Source organism: Prinia subflava, chromosome 2, assembly GCF_021018805.1.
Source record: "Prinia subflava isolate CZ2003 ecotype Zambia chromosome 2, Cam_Psub_1.2, whole genome shotgun sequence".
NCBI classification, from domain to species: domain Eukaryota; kingdom Metazoa; phylum Chordata; class Aves; order Passeriformes; family Cisticolidae; genus Prinia; species Prinia subflava.
Window position 1 is genome coordinate 86,319,822 of NC_086248.1, and position 17,395 is coordinate 86,337,216.

At 40.5% G+C, this 17,395-nt stretch overlaps 1 protein-coding gene across 1 annotated transcript in view; it reads left to right on the plus strand.

Annotated features, from left to right (window-relative positions):
• KCNK5 (potassium two pore domain channel subfamily K member 5) overlaps positions 1-6,084 on the plus strand; it is a 33,523-nt gene extending 27,439 nt beyond the window's left edge. Inside the window, exons 3-5 of the mRNA XM_063390862.1 lie at positions 699-865; positions 1,984-2,152; positions 2,988-6,084. Coding sequence (XP_063246932.1) covers positions 699-865; positions 1,984-2,152; positions 2,988-3,802 — 1,151 coding nt within the window. The 3' untranslated portion in view covers positions 3,803-6,084. The remainder of the gene's footprint in view (positions 1-698; positions 866-1,983; positions 2,153-2,987) is intronic.
• The last annotated feature ends 11,311 nt before the right edge of the window (positions 6,085-17,395 follow it).

Here is a 17,395-nt window from a genome sequence, read left to right on the forward strand (position 1 = left end):
GGACCGAATGTAGAAGTCTTACTTTGATACCATATGCAGTATTCTGGTTTTCTTTAATGTTTAAAGTTCACAATACCCAGCTTATATTATATCTTATGAAAATGTTAAAGTCAATAACACACCTAAACAAGAGAACTCTGTCAGAAGTTCAGAAAATAGGCTGCTGATTTTAAAGCCTGAATCTGTAATGTCCTGTTGGGTTCTGTGACCAGCAAAGAACTAAATTAATTTGAAATATCTTGCACTTTTGTGCCTTGCACTTAACTCACAAGCTCTTACCCTGCAAAGGTACCAGGTCACAAGGTAAATCCATATAGTGGATCTTTCGCCTGGGTTCTAGCTTCAGGATGAATTTTGAGTTTCATTCCATAAAATTGAATCAGGCAAGTTTTAACAGTGCTGATATTAGAAGTTTTGAGATGAGCTTTATTTTGTATTTGCCCCATCTTTGCCAGAAAAAGGTGAACAGAATCTCGGTGACGCTAAAGTGCGGGGTTTTTGCGTGTTTGCTAGAGTAGAATTGGAAGGCATCCAGATTCAGAAGATGAGCAGCTGGAGTAAACTAAATCCCATTTAGATGGTGAAGTAAGGAGTGCCTGTCACAGTAGGAGCACACACGGTGTTGTTTTGTGCACGGGTAGAGTTGCCTTGAATTCTCTTCAACAAAAACAGAAGGAGGACATACTTATCTCTTTCAGGTTATGGAAATGTTTCCCCAAAGACACATGCTGGGCGTCTCTTCTGCATATTTTATGGGCTTTTTGGAGTCCCTCTCTGCTTGACGTGGATCAGTGCTCTGGGGAAGTTCTTTGGAGGACGTGCCAAGAGGCTGGGCCAGTTTCTGACAAAAAGAGGAGTAAGCTTGGTAAGCCCTTACTTGTTTACCCTTGAACTGTGTAGTTTTGATGCATGAATTAAGCTTACACTTCTTAACTTGCCTACTTATCTTGTAGAAAATGAACACTTGCACAAATACAAATTTTCCCAAATGATGCTGCATTGAAGCAACTGAAAGAGGAATGGAGTCAGATGTGTTAGTTCTGCAAGAAGTTTAGCAAAATGAGATCTCATAAAAACCTTTGGTACTACTTCGTACATTAAAGACCTTTAGGACTTTACATGAGGCTCCATTTCACAGATGTTTCATTCAAGCTCCTCAGGCACAGAAATGAAAATAGGCTGTCCTGCTTGGCTCCCACCTGCCTGTGTGCTAGTATGAATATTTCCTGCTGTGCAGTGAACCTACAGCAAAATTATATTTTGTTCTGAGTTACTGGCTTGTGGCATTTGGTTTGTGGCATTTTGTTGGGTTTTTTTTGGTGATGGTTTGTTTGGGTTTCTTTCACCTTCTCCCTCTATTACCCACTGCAAGTGAATTCTCAGTTCTAACTCTGCACAGAGATGAGAGGCATTGCAGAGTCATAGTGACTAGAGGGCACTGGGGCTGCTTTAGGTCCTGGTTTAGGAAACAGAGCAAGAACTTTCTTGGGTTTTGCATCTAAGAAGAAAGTACAGAAAATAGTAGTGAAATACATGTGTATGTGCATGTTTTTACAAAGGTTGCATGGGTGGCAAAGGGAAGGAGTCACAAATAGGAGAGAAACATCTTAAAACACCTCTGATCTTCTGTATTCAAATGAGTAAAAGGAAAGTTAGAGATACTGATGGCTTTTTAGACTAAAGAGCTATGTCCATATCCCATGCCAATTTATAAAATACCAGGGACTCCTTAAACTATTCCAAGAGTATGAAGGGAAACTATGAGGAAATAATCCTTTTTGAGCAAATAGTCGTAAGAATAGGGAGTTCTGCCTAAAGGTAAAAAGAAACTGTGTTTACTTCAGTTGCTTTTAGTGACTTTTAATTATGATAGCTAAATTGTTAGCACAGACCTGAAATATCTGATACTGTCAGATGATTATTGGTGCTATGAGTGGGAAAAAAATTGAGATCTTTCCCTAACTTTTTCTTTTTTCTTCACAGAGGAAAGCCCAAATTACATGCACAGCTATATTCATTGTTTGGGGTGTCTTGGTTCATCTGGTTATTCCTCCCTTTGTCTTCATGATGACTGAAGGATGGAATTACATTGAAGGCCTCTATTTCTCATTCATCACTATCACCACCATAGGATTTGGAGATTTTGTTGCTGGTCAGTAATTGTATTTTATGTATTATTTCATTACATGCATAATGTGGCAATTCTACTTGGAAACTCTTAATTTGAAAAGATGTTTTCTAAGCTTTTTGAGCACATTTTGAAGGATAGAACATTCCCTTAAGGCTGGGTGCTGATCCAAAGGACTAGATCTGGCTCTTCAGTGTTGGTGTAGACATTTAAGGCCTTTATTGGGTTGATTTTGCAGCCGAGTTCTAGAGTTCATAAGTCCTTCTGGTGCTCCAGGTCTGTATTTCAGGCAAGGAGCTACCCTGCCCACCATGGTAGTTGTGCACATTTGAGTGGGATCCAGTATACTGGGCAGGATGTGTAGACATTGGACAATGCTTTGTATGCCTGCCTAGAACTAGTCAGTGGGGAATGCTGAGCAAATTCCTCTCTCCCTCTTAAACCTCTTCTTTCTCTAAAATCCACTGCTTTGTTCAGCACATTGGTTCTCATAAGTGGAACTCTGAATCTTTTTCTCAAGGAAGGTACCTGTATATACATACTTCAGTATGCATATACAGGTGGACGAAGACTTGTAATTTTCAAACAGGAAAATGTTCACTTTTATATCTTACGAGAAGAGGATAAATATGCTTAATTTTTATTTTGTTAGTCCAGTGGTCAAAATATGTGTGGCCAAGAAGAGGAAGATGTGGGATCAACTTTTCCTTTCACTTCCCCATGCGCTACCGCTCTGACCAGTGTTCAAATAACAAGGCACTTTTAGTGAGGAAGAGAACAATTCTCAGGGTCATAACTTCAAAGGCTAATCAGCTGTGAGTCTTCTTTCAGTGATGCTTTTCTTTTTAATTTCCTGTAGGTGTAAATCCAGATGCAAACTATCATGCGCTTTACCGATACTTTGTGGAGTTATGGATCTATCTGGGACTAGCTTGGCTCTCACTCTTTGTTAACTGGAAGGTCAGTATGTTTGTGGAAGTCCACAAAGCAATCAAGAAACGGAGGAAAAAAAGAAAAGAGTCATTTGAGAACCATCCTCGGTCTAAAAAACCCCTTCAAATGGGTACCTCCAAGGATGTCAACATTTTCAGCTTTCTTTCAAAGAAGGAAGAGACCTACAACGACCTTATAAAGCAAATTGGGAAAAAAGCCCTGAAGACAAGCAATGACAAAATGATTATAGTGGAAAATGCCAAACAAATGAACGCCAGTATAGATGTTCAGGTGACTTACACAAAGACAGAGTCATTTGAGTATGATGAGGCTTCCCTGGATGTTCAGAATGGTCATGTACTGAGACCCCTCCATGACAAACGTATTGGAGACAGCCCTCTAGAGGGAACCATGTTCGTGAACCAGCTGGACAGGATTAGTGAAGAAGAAGGTGAAGTGTGGGATTCCAGAGACTATCGACCCTTAATATTTGAGAATGCCAATATAACATTTGTAAATGAAGATGAGGATGAAGAGGAAGATGTCTCAGATGATGAGGAAACATCAAAATCCTCTATGGATGATAATCTTGCAGAGGAATCTGAAACTGCAAAAAAATTCGTTAAGTTTCCATCCTCTGATGAATCTACCTTTACCAATAATGAGCTAGAACTTTCTGTGCCTTATGAACAACTGATGAATGAATATAATACAGTAAGCAATGTGAAGGCTGCCACGTGAAGCATGCTGGACAATGGTTTTCTGAAAGCAGTCAGTGCATATTGAACACAGAGCAAGGAGAAAAGTATGTTTGCAGCTTCTCCTGTCTCTTTGAAAACAAATCAAGTCCCAAACGAAGAAACTCCAGCCTCCTTTGCCATCCTAAGTTGGCTTCTGAGCCCGTCAGCTTTGCTTTTCTGAAAGACTTGTAAAATAACAGTTGAATTTGGAGTCCCACTCCTTCTTTAGATTTTATGGTTCTTGAACAAAGTAGAAAAGACTAGTTAATACACTGGATCTGCTCTGAGTTCATGCATTTCATTGAGGAAATAGTTTGGGAGTGTAACTATACTGTTGCAAGACTGTTTTGGGCATCAAATGTGTTCGGTTACTCCATTAGCCTTTCACCTCTGAAAACCTGGATTTGAATCCTGCTTTTATCACAAATGTAATCAAAGGGGTTGCCCATTGTTACTGCCAAAAACATGGCACTAGCACGCTGTGCTTAAGGAGAAACCATGGATGGAATGCCAGGACACACAGATCTGAGCTGAGGTGTGCTGGTAGACTGAGAAGGAAGCTTCTGAAACATCTCTGTAGAATACATCAGTGCTTGTCAAATTGCAGTGAATTCTGATTCCATAAATAAAATACTAAAATTAAGAGTTCCAAAGGAATGGATTGAGAAGGAGCCCTCTAACAAGGAGGAATCATCTGGGACGAAGCTCACCAGTTGGGCTGCTGAGCTGCACATCAGCCCCAGAACTGGAAGACGTATTGATCAAAGTGTGTATGAGCACAAGCAGGATGCAATGAACATTTTTAGTGTTGAAAGTGTCCTTCCACTGCCCATTTCCTAAAGGAAATACTTGAATGAACCTTACATAGTATCTGTGTACAGGTGAAGTTTTACTGACACTGACATTGTTTTTCCTAGGAAAAAAAAATCACCTTGGGAAGCACAGATATTCTCCAAATGCCCTAATGCCTGTCAGAAGGGACCTGTAGCACTGCTGCTGATATGGGCAGTGTGTTAGTCAGTATTGTTTGATGTTCCTCCCTGCCTTGGTACTTCAGACATGACTTGAATGGGAGATGATTTTTGAAACAGTTGATTACACTTTCTATATTTTTTTGTTTCTAGAGTTTGACCTATGTGCATATACAATGGTTATTCTAACCCACTTGATAGAAGGTTGGGCAAACTGAGATGTGATCAAGTGACTTCAGGCCATAAGGCACTTTTTTTTTAGAAGGAACTTTGGCTCTAAGCTTCTAAAAGTATTATCTTTTGATTTGTAGATGGGCTACTCACTGGAAGGAAGCATGTGTGTTGATAACATGTATGCAAAAATTGTTTTGGCCACAAATTTTACCATGGTTTATTTTTATTTCTTTTTCTGTATCTATGCATTAACCCTGACAACTCTTTCAAATGAGGCTCTTGATTATATGCTGCCAAAAGGTACTGACTTCAGTTTTTATCCAATATACTTGGAACAGAAAACAGCCAAGACCTTTAAACCTTAACAGGTCGGATTCTGCTGATCTGTTTGATTTTAGAGTGTTTAAGCCATTCTGGTATGTCCAAAAGTTTCCAAAGTTCAGTGAACAGTTAAAAGTTTTCTCAGTCTCGTTTTCAGTGTAATGCTGGCAGACTCACTAGCTCTGTAAGAAGACCTTATGGAACCTTGCAATGCTAATCTTAAAATACTGGCTGTTTCTGATAACTACAAATATTGGCTGCAGCTTCAGTTGCTGGCCTGTTCCACAGAACAGGATATATGACAAGCTGGCACTCGGGTTGGATAGCCTTTAGATGGGAAGTTTTGAAGTTACCTACTGTGAAACAAGGGACTGTCTTTACTATTCTGTTTCTTTCCTAGAATTTTCCACCTATATGACTTTTTTTTCAAACAGAATGTAAACACAATGGCCAAATTGTGGCCAACTCATGTTCACCTCTGTTATACTAAGCAACTGTGGAGTCAACATAATTTGATTTGTATTTAATCTGCAATTTATGGTAGTATTGTTTAAGAGAGATTCTCATTTGTAATCAAATGTTACTCTATTTACACTATTTGGAGCAGAGGTGGCTGGACGAATTTGACTTGTATCTGACAGGAAAGAGGGAGAGGCCATATCAAGATGATTCTTATTTACTTTTAGTAAGATACCTAAATCCCCACTCTTCTAAAATTACTCCAAACCCTTCAAGATTTTGTATCTGAAGAGTTGTGGTTGACAGCTGTACTTTATAACCATAAGAAGTGTTAGGTAGGATTATGTGCATGTGTGCAGGATTAGTCACTGTATCCTTCTCTTCTTTTTTAAAATGTTTTTTTTTGTTTAACAAAGTCCACACTAACTTAAAAGAAAATGAGAAAGCACTCCATTTACCTTTTGTTGTCCTCCAACTTGTCTTCCATTATTGATGCAAAGATTAAAGTTTTAGTAACAGTTAGAAAGCTACAGGACAACGAGGAGAGAAAATACTTTCAGCAAGTGTGTGAAATGGAAAAGCATAGTCCAATCTTCGTTTTAAAAAACAAGAAAAAAAGAAAGAAAAAATTCTCTTTAATACCGAAATAATACAACCCAGACACTTGGCTGGGCTGCTTTGATTGGGAGGGGATGTTGCACACTGGAACCCAGACTCTGTTTTGCGTAGCGAAGTGCACTTGTATGCCAGAGCTGAGAATAGATGGGATCTGTTTCATATTATCAAGCTAGATGTGGCTCTCTGGCCTTTCCCAGTGTAGACAGCATAGACTATAAGTCTGCATAATAAGTATCATGGGATTTAAAGTAATAGTTTAAATTTATTAAAACAAAGTACAGTATTCCCAGTTTTTCGGGGAAACATGATCACACCTCACAAAACTGTTCTCAAGATATCCCACCATGTGCCTTAATGTAATCTTAACACTGGGAAAAAATTCCTCTTTACACAGGGGCCAACAGAATTGGTCTCGTTAAGCCCTACATGTTTCAGAGTTTTGGAGGGATTTGTTGGTGCATAGCTTTCGTAATGGCTCTCTCCAAAAAGCTGAACCATTCCCAGGGTTTTTAAAATTATGGTGCCATCTCAGAAGTGCCGAAGTGCTGAACAAGACAGCTTTTTGCCTGCCTGTCTTCCATGTCTTGAGAAAAGAAGCTGCCTGGGAGATCCAAACTAATGTCCTTCTGCCTTCAGATTTACATGTGGTGACTTAGAGGGGTGTCCAGGCTGGATTTTGTTCTATTCACCTCCAAAAGGGTCTCTGAGTGAATTCCCCAGTGCTACCTGGTTATGTCAATTATTTGGTCAATCTGGAAACATTTTCTTTGGATGCCAGTTGATTTCATTTGTCTAACTAATGATGTTAACAGTTTTCTTAAAGCTGTGGAATTGGTTTTGTAGGTGAGACAGATCTCTTCCTGGAAAAAGAGGAAAAGGGGATTTTTAGAGAAGGAAAAAAGCTTAAAAGCATGTATAAGGAAGGGATGGAATAGCAGTGAAAACTCTTCTTTCTAGCTAATGCCTACAAGTTGATTTTATTTCCAGTCACATCGTATGAAGGATGGGTTCACTTACGAGTTTTGCCAAGATGAGCCAGTACTTTCAGTTTTATTATTTTTTCAAAAATTAAATCCTGAAATGTGACCATGGAAGTCTGTTCCTACAAAAGGCCTTTTAAGTGCTGTAAGACTGTGACCCCGTTCTTCATGACATCGTTGTGATGCTTCTTGGGTTGTGTTGTGCTATTGAAGCCTGTTTTTATCAGAGGGGCATCACTTTCAGATACCTGTCTCACATCAGGCAGCCTGACACATCTGAGACACTGGTACGAAGTCACTGAGGAAATACAAAATCGGAGTGTTAATTTTTCTGAGCTAATGATTCGTGAATCTGTTGCTGGCAATGGATATCACAGAGCGTGCAGAATTAAAACCAGACTGATAACAGATCCATGGTGACACAGCTGTATATGCGAAGATTTTCCTCCAGTTGATCTGGGAGAGTGTAGAGACAGATGAGGAGAGCAAAAAGCAATATGTCTGCTGACTAAACAAAAGAATTTGTAGACGTGTAATTTTTGTGCCTCATGGGATTCTTTCCATTTTTGATGGATTTAACTTTTAAAAATTAGTTTGTCTTTCTTACGGCTTTTGACATTTGTGCAGTTCTGACTCTTATCACTCCATAATATGCCTGTCTGTCTTGTTCTTTGTTGCTGATTGTCACTGGAATCACACTGTATGTAAATATTTGCTAAGTCTTTGTAAAATGTAATTTATTTTAATATTTTGCAATAAAAAATTTACAATTTATCCTCTCTGTCATGGCAATGAATATTTCTTTTTACAACTACCTACACTTCTAATGCACCTTACAGATGAGACTGCTCCTGGCCCAAAGAGCTGGAGGGTAAAGAGCCAAAAAAGCGAGTTGTTTTGTGCAAGCAGATGCCTTAACTTGTATGGGGTATTGATGACTTCAGTTCAATGGCATCTGGTCTTCAATTAGATACAGCATAGCAAAGTATTTTTCAGTGTGGATTTTGGACAGCTGTTAAGGGCTGTGTTTTATCAGTGGGCTGCTTTTAAAGAAGATGCACAGAGATGGGAAGTGTTAGAATTCATCAGTACTGTGATAAAATAGACATTTATGACTGGTATCTGAATCTCCTGCCAGAGCTATTAAAATATCTGAGTAGCTGTTTATGAATTTTCACGATATTTCTAGTAGCAGTGCTCACCAGTTTTCAGGCTAGAAGTATTTGCAGTCCTACAGCTCCAGCAGTTTCCTTGGCAACACGCTGGAAAATAGCTAACTACCTGCCTTAATGGGCAGCAAAATGTGACTTGGTGATACCCATGATAGAGATGGAGCCATCTGAAGAAATTGGGACAACCTCAGCCTGAGGAGGAAGAGACTGAACCTTGGCTTTTAGATGACTGAGTGGAATTGCTGAGGCACGAGCTAGGGAAGTGGGGAGATGCATGGGCATGGGAGCAAAGGGTGAATGCTGTTGGATTTGAGTGAGGGTAGCCAATCTCTGCTTTTCCTCCAGCCACACAACAGGAGCAGTGAAGGAGGAAGTGCCTGACTGGGACTGATGCCGAAAAGTGCCCAAGAGGGAGGTGGCAGCTCCTCATGGAGCTGAGGGCAGCACATAGCATGGAGTCTGGCAAGCACCCAGTAATAATTCTATCAGCTCCCAGCAGGCTGGAGACTATTGTTCACCTTCTACCCTCAGAATTCTAGTAGTGTCAATAATTTATAGAGGGGAGGGTAACAAGAGGTAGGAAAACAGGACAAACCTGTATCTGTTACACGCCTGTTCTTATGGCCCATGCCTGGCTGTGGGTTCTCTGAACACAATAGTTTAATAGATAGATAAAATCACAGACCAGCTGACACTTAAAAAGCCTAACATGTTTTCACTGATAGGCCTTTACAGTGTCTGGTGCAACATGATACCAGCAACCTGCAGCTTGTGGACACAGAGAACTCAAACCCTTAATTCAGAGAGATGAAGACAGTAAGAAAGCAGGACAAGTTGCAGTTCAGGACCATTTTAAACAGGGAAATTCAGGGCAATTTCCTGTAACTGGACCCAGGAAGAACCCATAAAATACCTCTCTCAACTCTTACGCAAGGAGGTGGTGGAGCTCTGTTACCTATAGTTTAAAGATGAAGGGTTTTATTTTTAAATCTGTGACTTGTACCTTGTGCCTGTCAGCAAGGGTTGGCTGGTTTTTCAAGTTTTTTGGTTGGTTGGTTTTTACTTTTTTTTAAACATATTTTTAGCCTCACCCTGCCCTTGGTAAGATAACTAATACTGTGATATATAAGAATAAAAGGTTGTGCTGAGTACAACGTTCCTTAGATTTTTGCTTCTTTTTTGTTTCTTGGAGAATTCCCTTGATCTGTACCCAGACTGGGCCTCCTTCACGTACCCTGCCTGGCTTTACTGGCTGATGTGGGCTGTGGCTTCATCCCTGAGGAAAGAGGGGAAGTGATGGGTGAAGGGGAGTAAACCCAGCCCCGACCAGAGTCGCCTGTCTCGCTGAGAGCAAAGCCATGGCATTGCCTCCTCCTGGCAGACCCTTGGCTCCCCACTCACACTTGTTCATCACTAGGTCTTGTGCAGCCTGGGGTACTTGAAGGGCTTGGTGAGGGATAGTCACTTTCTTTCTGGCAAATATTTGCTTTTGTGATGCAGCTGATGCAACTCCTGCTGACTCGTGGCATGAGGGCAAAGGCTTAGGGAAAAAGGAGAGCAATACTGCCCTTTACTGCCTTGATTTTATTCCCAGCTCCCAAGGAAACAGACTCAGAAGTGGTTGGGGTATTTTAGGGGGTGAGGGGGGTTGGTGTTTTGTGGACAATAGGTGTCCAAGCAGGTGTGGTGCATCTTGGGGTGAAAAAAGTAGCAGCCAATGGTTATCTTGGTCTACACAGCCAGCCTAGCACAGGTAGTGGTGCCACGAGTGATAGGAGCATAGAGGTCCAAAACAGAACACTCACAAATACTCATCTAACTGACCAGGGGAATTTGCTATTTCACACCAGCAGGGCTTCTCTGGAAAGGGAGAGTTAATGTGGACTGGGATGCTGGAGGCATTATCCTGCATGATATCTGAAAGCCAGATATCATGTTGTAGTTGGGAGAGCTTCCTCTGATAGCCAAGATTACAAGTACAGCCCAGAGCAGAACTTCTTCTGGTTAATAGAAAACGAGTAGATGTGTGGGAAATATATTAACATATGAGAAATATTCTGATTAAAATGTTCTGATAATAATTTTGGATTTTATAAGTTAACACGAAACAACTGTGAAGTCAAAGAGTTTTGGTCTTCTGTTTTTGGAATATTTTTTATGGGATGGCAGAATTTCTTTCCCTCTTGCCACTCCTTGCTGCTCATAGGAAAGAGCAGAAGAGTGATAACTCAGTTTTCATGTTTTGATGGTTATGTTTTTTCCTACATGGAGAAAGCTGTGGAAAATGTACCCTGTCCCCTCTTTTCTCCATATTGGGGGGGGGCTGTGAATGAAAAAGAAAGCAGGAAAAAAAAATTGAAAATATGAATTCTGAAAAATTAAAAGTCTCTGAAACTATGAATTTCTCCTCTGTGAGGAGATTACAACACAAAGTATCATAAGTACAAGTCAGTATTTTTCCTATAGACATTCTTTGAAATTTCCCATGCTAACTTTTAATAACATTCTTTCGGCTGCTCTCCTAAATATGCTAAACAAAAGCACTAATGTTTTCAAATTAGAGCTATGCATTACTAATTCAGGTACAGTGTAAATACTTAGACACACTTTGAATCTTATTTGATATAAAAGTATAGCATGGCACCATAATATGCCTATAATTGTAATGAGAATTAACGCACTCAGTATGAATGACCAAGAGCAAAAATTCCTGTTTAAGCCCTGTCAACAGCTTTTTGTCCTGTTCTGTGGACTTTTGGCTTTGGGCACTTGTTGATCACATTTCTGTTTATCTAGTTAAGCTTTTGGGTGTATAAGGAAGTATCATAATTCCTAATACCGCCAAGATCAGAGACAAAAATCCTCTTCTGTGCTGATTTGTGGGTTGGGCGCTATCCATACTGATCAAAATAAACTGTGCAGAGGAGCACTTGTTCCTACATACTCCTGGTTGCTGGGCAGAACTGCAAAATATGTGCATACCAATGTGAAATAAATCTGTGTTCACATTGAAATAGAAGTCACAAGCTTCTGAAGCTAAAGTATAAGTGTTTATTCATAAAGCTCTGTTGTCCTTCTCTGTCAACCTTCATATTTGTGGTTTATGGGTTTTTGGCAGCTAGCAAAAAGTAAAGGAACAAATTAACACTTCAGATGCAGACAATCTCTATTGATATACTCTATTCCTGTCATCCTGGGACTTTTGCCAACTCATCTCTGGCACAGCTGGAAAGGAAGGAAAAATAGTAAGCTAATTGGCCTGCTTTTTAATTGCTGATTAGAATGGGAAATTAATACAAAGGTAGGAGTAAGCAACACACCTTGGATGCCTGAGGGGGACACTGCACTCCTTGGCTGTTTTTGTGGCTGCTAGTTTTTAATAAATGATAGAAAATGGGTAGCTTAAATTGAGAAAGGCTTGCAGGGATGGCTTTCTTTCATGCAATGAAGAAGAATCAAGTTTTATTTTTTTTTTCTGTGCTGCTTATCTTCAGAAAGTGAAAATCACTGATGTAAATTGTGAGACGAGGCTCTGAGATATATGGCAGAGATCAGGTAAAGGCAAGAAGGTAAAGCAAATACATGTTTTTAAAAATTAACTTCGAGGTTACAGATTAAAATCTGTAGTTTTGTGGTGTAAGTTCTATATCCTTCACAGTTGCTCAAATTGAGAGCATTTAGCCCCAACTCTGGTAATCCCAGCATGTCAGTCAGGGAAAGTCAAAGGAATGGAATGCTGAATGAAGAATTTTTTTTTTTTAGGGCGAGAGATAAAATTTCTATCAAGTACAGGAAGAAATCAGAACTACAGTAGCTGAGGAATCTGTTAAATGTGGGAAGATTTGCTCTAAAACACTAAGAAATTAGTTTTCTGGCAAATAATTTCACACAGTCTGCTGAAGATATTGTCTGGCCGAATGATATTGATGTCTCTGGGGGAGTTTAATTCTATGATGTTTGTCAGTAGATGCAAAGTTTAATCTTATGGGGGCATAACAGCTGAAAGCTGCAAAATCTGCAGGAAAGAACTGGCAGCCTTTTAAAATGTGTAGGCTTGAGACAGGCTTCTTTCAAAGAATGCAAGGAAAATAAAAAAAAATTAAAAATAAGGTGGAGATGGAGTGTTGCTCTAACTGGCTCTTATTTAAAAGCTGCCCCCAAATATTACTGTGCCTTCAAATGCTATGTGGTTTTGGAAATGCATGGGATAAACTCTGACACAGAGAGAGGAAGAGACTTTGGGGTTGTCAGAGTATATTTACTGTAAAATGGCCATTCTTGAAAGCAATATCAGCAAGACTCAGGGTAGGGAGAACTATGATTGGTTTCAAACACACATTCTAATCAAACCTATGCAGTAATGACCCAACTAATTTTTCAAGGCAGGATACCACTTCCAACCCTTTGGTCTAGATCTTCTGGTTCCCATCTCTTGTCTTCTTGCTTACATGTCTTAGTTTCCCCTTCCCTTAGCTGTGTTCCGTCTGTCCCGTGCCCCCTAGGAACATCACAGCTGCCTGCAGGCAGGACACAGCAGCCTCTCAGCATTTGAGGCTGATAGCCAGAAGACAGACTTGCCTTCTCCACTCAAACAATGCCAGTCTGAACTGCATCAGCCACAGGAGGCAGCCACTGAACAACCAAGGCACCCTGCTGAGTGGTCAAGGCTTCCTTCAGTGAAAAACTCAAGCTTTTGCACACTTTCAGCCCTGCTGGTTATATCTGCTGGGGATTAAGGTTTGCATGGATGTAGTTGAGTGAAGGGCATGGGTAGAACTTCACTGGGGACAATGAAGTGGACTGGGCAAGCCTGCTGAAATACAGGGAGTTGTTAGTGAAGCTCCAGTTCAAAACAGGTTTTGAAAGAGGCTATGCCTATTGTGAATTTTAGTTGCACCTTTTCTAGCTCCATGTTCCTTCTCCTCTTCCCACTCCAGTTCCCATTTACCATCACTCCTCCACCCCACTTCATAACCACAGTGGTCCCTATGGCTGCAGCCTCTGAACTCGGAGGATAAAGCTCAGCTGTTTCTAACCTGGAACTCTGCAGAAGGCTTCCAAACCTTAGATACACTTTAGCTTGTTTTTGTGTGTTCAGATCTCTTGGCATGACTACGTTTGTCTTTGTTGATGTGACCTAAAGTCATGTTACCAACGCACCAAGTAAGCAGCAAAGCTATCACCTGTTTAAATAAACCTTTGGCTCCCAATCAACAATTCACCAGAAGAGAAGAAATTGAATAGGACAAAATATGTTAGATTATTTACTAAAGACATAATGGCCTGGAGACTGAAAACAAAGAGTGGGACTGAAAACCAGATGGCAACCAATATAATCTAGACAGCCTACATATCGAATCTTTAGGGTACAGAAAACTCCCACAGTGGAATCGTTTTAAGCAGTAGAGAAATCCATATGTGCTACTTTCCCAGTTACAGTAATTCCAATTAAATGCCAAAGCTGTGACTTTAAAAATACCATAGATCAATGTCAGGAACCATTTATGTATAACACTTGACTGTAAGTGGCCTCAATGCCAGGGAGAGGGGAGGAGCGGGAATGGGGTCTCACACCACCTCTGTGCAGAAGCCCCCACCACGAGATTTGCCACTTGTGTTGTGGAGGAGTCTATAGGAAGCTCATAATGCACGAGAGCACAAGCTCATAGGATGGATGCTGCTGCTACCACGAGCCATAGTTGAATTTTAGGGTGTTATGGTGCCAGGGAGTGTAAAGGGATCATTTCAGACAGGGACAATCAGCTGATTACTGGCACAGAAGAAAAGAATGTGAATAGCAGCTGCCAGTGGTCCCAGGCAGAATTATTGGAGATATTTGTACAGTTTGCTCTTGGGTGGTTAGTCTTGAACTGAGGTACAGGAGCCTTCCTCAAGTATCAGGGATATCTAGCAGCACCAAAGTCATTGTACTCAAAAGTGAAACCCTAGGAATGAGAAACAGGACTAGATAGAGACAGTCACCATCTAGAACTTCAAAAAGGAGGAGGAAAATGGAGCAACCCTCACTCCAGAGCACCTGCACACAGCAGGTACTCTACATAATGGGGAATAAGAAACCATATATTAACTACAGGTGAAAAAGATTCTACATCCCCATGTCCTGGCAAACAGACCTTTGCTTGGGCTTATGTTTAGGCCAGGCTAATATTTGGAGTGGGAAGGATAAGAACATGAGTTTGAGTGGATTCGACAGTTTTAGAACACTGTCTCTTGTATTTCTTGTTGCATCTGAGGGCCCTGAAGTATCCCTGTGCCCTGAGACTCTGGGGTGGGACTCGTTCCTTTAACAGAAGTTCACAGGCAAGGAGGGCGGGGCATGTGCCACCATATGCCACTTGCTGGGAAAACAACTTGAGGACGCAAAAATTGTCACCACCTCACAAGAAGGAGTTGATTCCTTCGTCCCACTGAACCACCACAGTGACCTTCAAGGGTAAAAAAAGAGCCAAACCTTTATCTTCATACTAAAGGTGTCCATTATATGGTACTTAAACAAAGAATGATGTCCATATGCTTCATGAGAAGCGTACAGCCCTCTCTTGTTGAGAACACTCTCCAGGAGGGGAGCTGACAGTCCTTGGGGTGACAAACTTGTTCCCTGTTGTTACAGACCGTGAGGTGTCTCACATCTTGTTGCTGCTCTGCATTCACTTATTTTCTCACAAGGGAGACAGCAGTGCTGTTTCCCTCAGGATCAGACCAGAACCTAAGGTGGGTCTCCTTTGCAGAATGCCCCATGCAAGGCTGGTTTGCTCTTGCCCGTTTCCAATGCTATGAAAGCCTTGGAAGGCCATGGAGTGTGAGCAGACCTTTTCCTCACTAACCTGTGGCTCTTTGCAGAGAGCAAACCCATATGACACTGTGCTGACAAGAGGCAGCCGTCTGGTTGCAGCTTTGGCGAGATCTACTGATGCTGTTTTCACCACCTCCCTCAGCAGGTTCTTTTTTCTTACGCATAACATGCAATTCTCTGAAGTTTAATTTTGTGACCATTTTATGTTCCCATTAACAAGTAAAAATAATTGGTTCCTGTTCTCATCTTCATTTTAATTTTTCACAGTTCTGGGTGGAGAGACCTCTGGGCAGCAAAACAGGAAGAAACTAAAAACAGATTTAATGAGAAAGAAACCAACATGCACCAGTATAGAGGCCATATCAGGAAATTCTTACAATGCCATCCTCCCACCTCAAGAAAATAATTTCAAGCAATTTTAAGGATAATTAAAATAAAATATCTAGAATAACATCAGAATTACTACTGTATGAAAGGATCTGGGAGGTGTCAAAGATCCCCCACCAAATATGGCAGATGGCTTCCCAAGCTGTAATTCCTGGGATGTATGAGCAAAATTAGAAAGTGTGATAGATGGGAAGTGTTGTTCCACTCCCTAGGATGGTGGAGCTAATACGGACTCTTGCATGGGATCAGATCATCACATTTTAAGGAAGCTGTAAGTAAACTGAGAGCAGTCTGTATTACAGCAAAAGAAAAATGTTTTAAGAAAGTCATTAGAAAAGACATTTGAGAAAGTCATTTTAAAAGGCTGAAAATGTGTTTATTCAGACTAAAAAAGAAAACAAAAGAGCCAGTACACATAAGTCTTCTGATGGGTAAAAGACTGCTGAAGATTGCTAAGCAGGGGCTAAATTGTTCTTTTGTAGGCCTTGGAGAAAATAATAAAAGAAATCTGTCAACACTGCAATAAACATGACAGAGCCTAGTGCTACAACAACATAATTTCCAACTATAAAGAGCAATAAGCTCCTAGATGGACATGGACTTAAAATTCTTGGAGAATTTGCAAATGGTTTAGCCGAACAGCTAATTGTCAGGTATAGTCTTGCTACATGTAGAGACACCCAGAACAGAAGGGCATTTTCAATTATCTCTTGAGGTCCCTTTCAGCTGTAGTTTGTGTCCTTTCTAAGTTTGTCTATGTTTCTGTAGTTTGTGTCCATTCTAAGAGGTCTGATTTGTTCTTATCACTCTCTAAATTATTGCTCTTATGTGTTAGGGTTACTCAGACTAATGAGACTCTGCTATAAATCAGATGCAATATTTCATATGCATCATAGAAATAACATATTCTCTTCTACTTACTTAACTGGCTGCCCCAACATGGTTAGAATGTACTAACATAAACGAGAGCAATTAATAAAAAGACAATGAGACTTCATATCCTTTCTATTTCCTGCACTTCCTTAGCTGTCAAGGCTGCTGGAAAATGGTGCTGTGTGGGATCTTCCAGTTCATTGTCTGGCTCTCCTTTCCAGTGGCAAGTGTTTGGATATAATGCTGTTGAGGCAAAGATTGCTATGTCTATGCCAGCGTATTCCATCTGCTTTTCCACTTGAAAGAAGGAATGATTTTTTTCTTTTCAAGCAGCTTTTCCTTGAACAGTATGTCCTCCTTGCCTACCTTTTCCTCCCACTCCTTAGTCATCTTCCATTGCTTTTCAGCCACATCTGTGGATTTATGTGACTCGGATGAAGTGCTTGTACTGCACATCAGTTGTCATGCATGTAAAGTTACAGAAGTTAACTCTTGACTGTAGTCCTCTGGATTCTAAATTTGGTGGCCTTTCACTGCTGTGTAACAAGTCCCTGTTCATTTACCTCAGTGCTTGATAGAAGAGATGGAAAAAGAGGTAGGAAATTCTGTGGAAGGCTTTGCCTTCCAGAGTAGAACAGATGCTTTGCACAGTCACAGCTAAGAGCAGCAACTGGTATCTCAGAGGAACATCACTCCCTTCGTGAGTGAGAGAACTGACAAAACCTCTGACTATAGCTTTTTTTCAATTCACTTCCATTTTTATTACTGGTTTGGTTTTCTTTTTGGCTTTGATTTTTTTTTTCCTTTTTTTTTTCCTTTGAAAGG